Source organism: Aythya ferina, assembly GCF_964211825.1.
Source record: "Aythya ferina genome assembly, chromosome: 12".
In the NCBI taxonomy this organism is placed as follows: Eukaryota; Metazoa; Chordata; class Aves; order Anseriformes; family Anatidae; genus Aythya; species Aythya ferina.
In genome coordinates, this window is record NC_140308.1 from 20,448,672 (window position 1) to 20,458,671 (window position 10,000).

At 39.8% G+C, this 10,000-nt stretch overlaps 1 protein-coding gene and 1 long non-coding RNA gene across 21 annotated transcripts in view; one reads left to right on the forward strand and one right to left on the reverse strand.

The window, feature by feature from the left end:
- The window catches only part of LOC311443446, an 8,979-nt gene extending 7,708 nt beyond the window's left edge, over positions 1-1,271 (reverse strand). The window contains exon 1 of the long non-coding RNA XR_014697280.1: positions 1,060-1,271. This is a non-coding gene — a long non-coding RNA (uncharacterized lncRNA). The remainder of the gene's footprint in view (positions 1-1,059) is intronic.
- The window catches only part of ZNF536 (zinc finger protein 536), a 353,866-nt gene that overhangs the window by 341,381 nt on the left and 2,485 nt on the right, over positions 1-10,000 (forward strand). For 19 of the 20 annotated variants that reach the window (XM_084533183.1, XM_084533173.1, XM_084533176.1 and 16 more), the window contains one exon: positions 9,378-10,000. This exon is cut by the window's right edge and continues 2,485 nt beyond it. In XM_084533183.1, the coding sequence (XP_084389309.1) occupies positions 9,378-9,610 (233 nt within the window). In that variant the 3' untranslated portion in view covers positions 9,611-10,000. The remainder of the gene's footprint in view (positions 1-9,377) is intronic. The other variant, XM_084533185.1, reaches the window with a different exon arrangement.

The window sequence follows — 10,000 nt, forward strand, 5'->3', positions numbered from 1 at the left end:
CAGCCATTCACATGGGGCAGGCTGTGCAGTGCCCTGATCCAAGCTAGCTGAGGGCATGACATGTTGAAATGTGGGCAGGAAAATTTTAGAAAGCTGAGTCTGGGATTTTTTTTAAATTCCATTCCACCAGATAAAATAAGCTCAAGACAGTTGCCCAGAGTGAAAAAGAAAATGCTATTGCATTTATGAATTGCTAGGCAGAATAAAGGCTATTTGGTAGCAAACTATAATCACTGGCAAGGCCTTTCCTATTAGCAACTCTGAGCTGCATGAAAATCCCAGTGCCACCAGTACAGCATTTATATCATAGCTACATTAAATCTAAATAGAGCTTCATACTAGAAGTCCTAAATGATTCCTGAAATAATAAATACTTACTGAGACAATTAAACAATATGATAGAATATCAGACAGAAAACTTGTGAATGACCTAGTAGGAAAACCAAGATTTTTTGCTCAAGGGGTTAGAATGTGAACGTGCTGTTATTAACATGATTAAAACACGTAAAGGAGTGAATAGACAGCAATTAACTGAAATATGTAAGTAAAGAAAAGGTGGGACACCGAAGATGTAATTTTGATAAAGAGAAGAGCTCAGGGTTTCTTAAAGAACAACCTGCTGCTTGCATGGGATGGGAGGTGAGGAGGAGGAAGGCCATCGGGAGCTGCAAGCTGCTTGCTCCCAGGCTCAGGTGCTCCTTTTCCTCAGCTGCATGGCCTTGCCTCTGGGCTCAGGGGAAACATAAGATAGATGCTGCCAGAACTGCAGGCTAATGCTTGTGGTTTGGGCCAAATGTTATGAGTTTCGGGTTAGGAAGCTGATTGCGATTGAAGAGTTTCTGAATTGTAACCATTGCCATTATAAATTCAGTCAGAATTCATTGCAGCTTACTCTATACAACAGGTACCGAGTGCCCTTGATAAGAGCTCTGTGCTCCACTTATGTGTGTAAAACAAAGTAAATAAATATGAAAAATTAAATATAATTAAATTTACCAAAGCATGGGACAATGATAGTCTGACATTTCAAGCTCAATCAATGACAACATTCCCACTAACCTTGTTCGGAGCGTGCTGAGACACCAGGCTCGTAACTCATGTTGTCACAGCCAGAACCAGGCTGGTGCTGCTGCGCACGACCACCTACTCAACATGGGCGAGTCTGTAGAGAGCAAAGTCTGAAGCTGTTTTTCATGGGAATTTTGGCTTTACAAGGTTCATGTAATGTTCCATATTTGTTTAAGAGCCTTTTGTCTGGTAGTGATCCTTTCCCTGCCCCCCCCCCCCCCCCCCCCCCAAAGAAATATCCCTTTCCCTTCTACATCAAAAGTTGCTGTGTGAAAATCTTACTCCCCTGAAAAAGAAGCAAAGTTTCTGTTTAGTGTCTGGAGCTGAACAAGCCTGCAATTTTTTCAACTTTTCAAGAAATGTAAAATGTTTGTTTTCCTCAGAATTGCAAGTCTGCATTATATTATCGGTGACTTAAGCTCTTTTGTAATTGCCTTGTATTTAGTGTACTGCAGAGGGCCAGCAAGTTCCTCACTTTATGTCCAAATAGAAATAATTTCCATGCTTTACATAACAAAGCATTAGTGTTAAATTAGTGATGTTTTCCATAATTTTATGACCAACTTGTTTAATAAGTTTAAAGCATGCATGTGAAGGAGAGTTTCTACATGTTACTCTTTGTTACAAGTGTCCATGTGGTCACTAGCCTCTGTGCCATACCCATCTACCTTTGGCTGGTTTGCATATCAAGTTTTTGTGGTTTTCTCCGCCCTCTTTTGGTTTAAAAAAAATAATAAAAACAAAAAACAGTTTGTGACAATGACTGAGTGTAATCTATTCAGACAGGAATTGGACTGTTACTTTAAATGCAATTTGTGATTTTGGGGTCATGTGTAAAATTAACTCAATCTTGTAATACATTCTAAAGACAGAGTTTAGCATCAACTTTTGCTTTTCCCTGTCATCATTAAACACTTCAATATGCTTATTGGTAAGTTGAAATAGCTATTCTGTATAAGTTCTGTATAATATACTAAATCAATAACAGAATCCACCTTTGATCATATTTCAGAAAAGCCACATAGGTATCTGAGAGTCTAATTTGCTTCAATGAATGGAGGGGTTGGCTTGTTTGTTTGTGTGTTTGTTTTAAATAAGATTCTGGGAAATAATTTATTTACAGATGAGGTCTTCTATGCTCCAGCTCTTCTGCAGCCAGTGATGGTTCAGTCCTTTACCACCCTGGCACTGCAGTCACCTGGGGGACCAAGGGTGCCGCTCTCTGCTTGTTCCGCCCTAGCAGCACACAAGTGCAGAGGGCAACGTGGTGGCTTTGAGCTATGGGGTGACCTGGGGACGGTGCCATGCACCTCACTGCTCCCTACAGGGGACTCCTGCTGGATCACCAGCCTGCTATGATGGACTTCACAGGTGGATGAATCCTACTAGTTTTAGGGCATTTCTCTCCAAAAATACTCAATGCTTTTATTTAGGATGAAGCTGGTGGCTGTATTTTGCCATGATCTTAAACCCAAATTATCTTTTCCTAGTTAAGGTCTTTCCTGTAATGTGCAGAGAGAAAAAGGTTTCTCCAGGTGGCAGTTCATGCTTTCAGACCTGAGCTGTCCCAGAAGCATTTGCTCTGTATTCCCTAGGGGGAATTTAGGTAACCAGGTTTCTCTGTTAAGTGTTGAGGTGATATAGGATGAGTTTGAGTCTGATGCCTCTGATAACAAACATTTCTTCCAGTTATTTTTAGGACTATATGTATTGAAATATATTATATATGTGTATATGGATTGAAACTATGATTAATGATGGACCCTACTTGAATGGATGGTGGTAAGTGGGCTGCTTTAGGTGTCCCGCAGCAAACACACAACCCAAAGCCTTACCTTTGGCAGCTGAAAATGTTCCTAGGCCTTCCTAAAATGCAGATATTTATGCTTCTCTATATATACTTCTACAGTAAATCATCCAAAAAGCCTTAGAAAATGCTTTTAGTTTGTACAGCTTTTCCTGGTCAACTTAAAATAGAGGGTTTTAAAAATCTAATTTCCTTTTTTTTGTAATCCAATAAACATATAAACTTCACAGAATATTGTAATTTTCCCAGAAGACCATGTTGGTTGGTCCTGGACCTGTGTGTAAATACTTTTGAATTGTTTTATAAAAACTTTTATTACATATATGAACCTGATTGGACATACTTTAATCTGTCTGGTATTTTGGGAGTTTCATAAAATGCATATTTTGAGACCAATAAAATGGAATGGCTCTCAGAGCCATTATTGTCTATTGGACAAATATATCTATTCGGCATTTTCACATCCATACTCTTAGGCTCCAGATCAGAATGGCTTTAGAGCCATTCTGCTCTCCTGGGTAATACAGACAGGGTTTGGGACGTTAGCTGTGGATAGTAAATGTATTTATGAAAATTTATATGTTAAAAAAAGGAAATCTCACTAGCCAAGATTTAAATGAAAATAGTTCTCCCTTTGCAAATGCTCGTTATTGTGCTATGATAGTGTTACTTTAAAATGGGAGTGCTTACAAAGGCTCTGGAGTGGCTCAAAGTCTTTTGGACTTGTTTTGTGGAAAGCATGTGGCCATGTTTGCTAGTTACTATTTCTGTGGCAACATACGGTTCTTCTGTTTAAAGGTGATTGTGCCTCAGACACAAATTTACATAGGAAAAAATATTTAAAGTAGCTCTTTTTGTGGCGGTTGGGCTCAATGCAGGTTTGCGTGCAGCTTGTTGACCTTGGAGTGGAGCTGATGTGTGGTTACAAGGACCCCTTCACCAGTGACTTTTTGGGACAGGGCATCTCAGTGCCATCCATCCTATTGCACTGCAGCCAATCCTGCCAAGAGTGCCTGGCCATAGCCCATGGCAGTCCTGGTTGTTTGGGATTGCTACAAACCTCCAGCATCCAACATATGAACTGAAGAGATCTGTCTCCAAGAAAGTCAGACCTTTGGGGCTTTTCAAGTATTTCTCAGTGAGGGAGTCATTTATTTGCTTTAAAGAGCTAATGGCTGTTGTTTCTGATTTTCACCGCAAGGATATTCTTAAACTAAGCAAAGAAATCTGAAATGAGTTTGCCGTATTGCATCCCAGTAAATGCTATAGCCATTGGCCATCTAAGGAAAAACATTGTCAGATAATCATAGGCATTTTTGCTTTTAAGGGAACAAATGTCATATCTAAGAAACACAGTATTTTTGGACTTAATTATAATTTATAGTACATTGCATAGCATTTGTTTTCTATTCATCATTTTATTGCTCTTCTGCTTTTTCGCTAAATTAATGCATTGAATTGTGTGTCTATGTGTGTATCTGTGTGAATATATGTACAGATATGCAATATAATAAAAAGTGGTGTAGTGGGGACAACAGACGGCTTGTGTGTGATGTATTATTGGCGTTTTTCTTTCAAATTACCATTTTCTTGCTGCTTTGGGAGAAAGCCATGATTTTGCTGTGATTAGTACACTTTTAACAATCTGGAATAAATTCTTGATCTTATTCATGTGACTAGTCCAATGCCCATTTTTATGTTTTAGTGCAAACCCCTACATATGTGCCTGTAATACCACGAAAATACGATGTTTCTTTGCAGAATTTTTTATAGAATTTGGATGCTGATCAAAGATTTTTAGAAGTGGAGAACTAATGCAGCTTGACCACGTAAATTATTTTTTTTTTTTAATGAAAAAGACTTTAGCATGTATTGCTCTTTCTCTCTCCATCGTTTGTGTATTCCGTTGTGCTAATCTTAAATAATGGATCCATATCAAAGTTAATAAATTAGGAACTATTAGCAATTTGGATTACAGTAAGTAGCCCAATGACACTATGTTGATATTGAGTTTTTTGTTTTTCAACAGTACAGTTTGAGTTTTAAAGATAAGACAAAACAAAATAGGTTTGGCAAATATTTGAATCCCTAACAACTCAGTAATGGGTAGCAGCTTTGTTTAAATCCCAGGGCCCGGCTTTAAGTGCATTTTCCTTTAAATGGTCATAAAAAACAGACTTTAAGATCCATGATTTTCTCAAAACCTTCATTTCTGCCTCCATTTGATTGAAGCACTGTGTTGCACTACATCAGTCATGCCATGTTATGAAACCTAATGTGATGTGACAGATGCAGGCTGACGTGATGTGTCACAAAGCAACGTATCAGATCACAGACTTGAAAGAAAGAAAACAAACTTTTCTTCTCAAAGTCTAAATTAACAAAGCAGCATATATTTTTTTAAAAGATGGACTAGTTTCAAACACTGGGGGATTTTTCTATATACTGGTTCCAGAGCAAGGTTCTCTGTTCTGCCCAGAAAGTATGTCCAGTCCAGGCTCCTTGCTCTCTTCAGGGTACAGTTAAAATTAGGGACAGTCCAAACCATCTCAGCACTGCTGACCTTTCTGGGCCTGATCCTAAAACGTTTGGATCGCTTTCAGAGGACTGGTTCAGCAGGTGCTGAAGGTAATCACCCCTTCTGAGGCAGTCTGCCCCACCTAAAACTGTTACAGTTCTTGGAGTCCAGCTACCATTGTTGTCATTTTAACTATTTTATTAATATTATTTTGTGCAAATTCAATATTCTTAGTATCTCAGCTTCGGTCAAGAGGATTACGAAGTCCCTTCACACACTTAGTTGCATACTTTGTAGCATGTTACTCTGTAATGGGATTATTTCAGCTGCAAACATTATGCTGTCCCCTATCCTTTTTGATTTTTGATCTGAGAAAGATGTACCATAATTTGTTCTCTTTGTTGGCCCACCTTTAACCTAATTCTGTTCACAACAGATGCAATGCATTGCATGTTACCTCCTGAACTATCAAGAAGAATTTTTTTAAGGGCTTTCTTATAATTTTATTGAAAGATATATACTGGGTAAAATATATATGAACTATAGCATGCTAAGAAAGAACCTACCAACCACTGCTAGATAAAATGTTATAAATTTATTGCCAAGTTATCTAGGAAGGGTTATTTTAAGAGCCTGCTGCCCACAACAAGTTTTTGAGCTACAGTTAATAGATGGGCTACCTAAGAGAAATGGGCGTTATTCTTCACCCCTTAGTTACAAACAAATTGCAGATATTGTCATCTTTGCAAGTGAAAATAATCTCTAGTTTTTGTACTACTTCTGCTGTAAACAATGTACCACTTGCTTTCCTATGACCCTCACTCTGTATACATATTTATATATTATTCATACTAGATTAAAAATGAATGTGCTCTTTACCACAGTTGTACTGCATAGTGACAGTACAGATTAACTTATTGTGTACTTACTTTTCACAAGGCAGTGATGTGAAATTTTGATGGCCTGAAAAAGTAAGTTGTGGGGGAGGCAACGCAGAACTGAATCCTTCTAGGTGCATTTTATATTGTCTGATTTAGTAAAGTTGGTTGAATTAATAAATGACATTCTCTGTATGGAGTTACACAGGCTTGAACTTGGTTTGTTGGTGGGCAGAAAGTGTTTGCTTCTATCCTGGCACATATGAGGCTGTTAGTGCCATCCATGCTCTGTGGATTCCTTGTTTAAAATTTGTGGGGGGTGGTCCAGGCACAAATTGGTCATTTAATGGTAGCTGCTTATGGGCAAAGAGTTAAGAGCTGTCTGGTGAGATCTTAAGCTGTTGGCTAGCAGTACACATTCTAGCTAGAACTGACCAATTTTTTCCATGATTGTGTCCATGCTCCCTGCGTGCTGCTGGTGGAAGCAGTTACCAGATGTTATGTCCTGGGCACATCCAGCTGTTGGCTGTAGCAGCATACAAGGTCCAGAAGGGCAGGATAGTCTTTGGCTTTTTCCATAGCATTGGTAAGAATGGAGTAAATAAGACTCGAGGGCAAGTTGTACCATTAGTCAAATCTTAGCAGCGCATCTTCCGTTCTTAGCAAAGGGCAGTCATTGGATGGTCAAACGAACCACAGGGAATACTGGAAGGGAGCTGGTAGTGTGGTGTGGATACAATCATGCTAGTGATTGTGACAGTGGCAGGCCTTTATCTTTTGCAGAAAGGGAAAAACCACTTCAGTTCTTCACAGAGCAAGTTTCCTTCTCCTTTACCCAGTGCTTCATCTGTTGTTTCAGCACTGTGTGTGTTCACAGTGTTTCAGCACCTCCCTGAGCGGAATATGCAACAGCCACTGATTTCCCTCTGGTCAGAGGTATTACCCTGGAGGGAAAAAAAAGAAGAAAAGAAAGAATCCAGAACTCAGCTGTGAATTCTGGTGACTGTTTCTATCTCTTACAATTAAAGAAGGAGATATAATGATTTTATTACTTTTGTTGTTGTTGTTTTTTCCCTGAGTTTCCAAGTATTTCTAGATTTTCTGAAATAAGATCCAATTTTCTCTGGATCTTCTTCACATCCAGACAGTTTTGAGAGGGCTTCCAGTTTTCAAAACTAATATATTCTATTTTTTTCAAGCATATTTGTGGTCCTGTATTGATTTTAGGACTGATCCTAAGAGGCACTAGGGACATCTTCAGGCTCTTGTTTGACTATTTCCTCATATCTTTCAGTTGATTTTTTTTTCTATAAAAGCCCAAACCATTTTCTGTAACTTTTTCTACATAGTTCTTTTTTCCATTGCTATTGCTATGAAATTTTCCACTGAAATTTAACTTTGTAAAGATTAGCAGCTTGTAGATTTCATTGCTTTTTCCTTATGAAGTTGTTGATGGAAATGTCTTTATTTACCCCAGGAGAGAATGAGATCAACCCAATCTCTGTCCCCAGATTCATGCATAAATGTGCATATTAGAGGCCTTGAGGGTTGGCCACCCTTTTGGCAATCTTTAAATCGTAAAAGCAAAGGATGGAAGGACTTTTTCATCCTTGTTAAAGGAAACTTGCCTGTAGTCATGAAGCATTGGTTTTGGGTAACTGTGTACTGGACTTGATGCTTCTTTACTCTGAGTAGCGGGCAGAATGTTTGGGGGAACTCAGCCTGGTATTTTTGTTGTTACAGTAAAAATAGCAGATTATTTGCGCAACCCAAAGCACTGCTGGTTCAGGTGAATTTCCTCTGCCTGAGATGATCATGCTTGTGTGCCACCAGCAGTGCAAGGCTAAACCCAGACAAGGCTAACTCCCAGGCTGTGAGTGCTGCGGGAACATTCCTACTCCTGTACAAGCAGCATTAGACCAGTGCATAACCAGTATCCATTTGCTTTTCCATTACATTACCACCTAAAATTGGTCCCAACCCCTTCCCATGAAGTGGGGAGTGTAGTCCTCTTCTGCTACACCAGCATCTGGTTTGTGCCCGCTGGGTAGTAACACAACAGCAGAGGAAAATGTGCTCTTCAAATGTGGAGATAGGGTATTGTTTTTCACTTATTCTGGCTTTATGTAGACAGTCTGGCACATTTATTTATTCATTTATTTGAGCAAATTAAAGCAAGCTAAGTGCATTTGACCTCAGATGGTCCTGGTTTAAGTTAATTTGAGAGACAAAGCTCATAAAGTTCCAGTAAAACACATCAACAACTTCCCAGCATAGGTTGAAATGTGATTGCTGAAACATAACCTCCAAAACCAGATACAGCATGAAGATTCAAAGTCACAATAATCTGAAAAATATGAGAGACCGTAGTGATAGAGTTACTAAAAGTGATATCTTTCATTCATGCCTTCATTTTGCAGACAGTTGCTATTTCACACACAAGAAGTGCATCTATCAGATTCTGTGCATTAACATTCCTTTTTTAATCTGGTTTGGACATTTATTTTGGAGCTGGTGATAACCTTGTGCCCCAACCCTGCAAACACATCTCTGCTTGTGTTTCTTTACTCACAGGAGTAATCTCACTGGAGTAAATATTTGCAGGTTTGAGGCCTCGATTATCTCAATCCATTATTTCTTTCCATTAAAAAATAATCTGTGTGATTAAAATAAAACATACAGTTCTTGACTCAGAAACTCACCCAAAGACAAAGTATGGTTGTATGGTTATTAGATGAAGGGTCTGTACATTGTCATCCCTGAACTGCACTTCAATAAAAAAGATAATTAACAAAGTCTAGAAGGCAGTCTAGTACATGATTGCACCATATTTACAAGAGTTTAGTTTGGATCATGGGCTGACAGATTTACAGCTGGGTGTGAGGAGGGAGACAAAATAGCTGCACTTTTCCCAAAAATCTGAAGCAGAGGCTTTTAAAAATGCAGTTTCTTGAAACCAGCAAATCACAAGCAGCACAAATTTCTTATTCTTGCTGAAGTCACACAGCAACTTCCTTCAGCAGGAGGGCTTTCAGCTGTGGCGTGTTTCACCAGAACATTTACTGTAAACAGAGAAAAACTAACCAGCCTTTTGTCCTTTGTGCAGGTCACCGGCCCTTCCAGTGCCGATACTGCCCATACAGTGCCTCTCAGAAGGGGAACCTGAAGACCCACGTGCTCTGCGTCCATCGCATGCCTTTCGACAACAGCCAGTACCCGGACCGCAGGTTCAAGCGCTCCCGGGCAGACTCGGAAGCCCCAGGGAGCCTGGAGGAGGCTGCAGGCCGGGTGGGGGGCTCGGCTGAGCAGGCCGAGGAGGGTGGCCAGGCCCAGGAGTAGGGCTGCCAGGCCCAGGAGTAGCGCACCCGGCCAGGCCCTCATGCTGTGCGCGGCTCTGGCTGTGTACTGGGCCTGAGGTGGCTGGCTGCACTGCAGGCAGAAGAATTGTGTGCCAGCTTCCAGATGTGTACAGGATGCTCCCAACATTTAAGTATATATATATGGATACGTATGCACGCACGCATATATATATATTTACACACATGTGCTCAAATACGGTCATATACCCATTAAATATATATCTACATTCGCACACACCCACACGATCCCTCTGTGTGTGTGTGTGTTTAAGTATATATATTACACATGCAAAATAAATCTCCAGCCCTTGAAAATGGCTGCTAAACTGTTACCTGGCAACAAGTACTTCCAAACAATGTAGGTGGGATA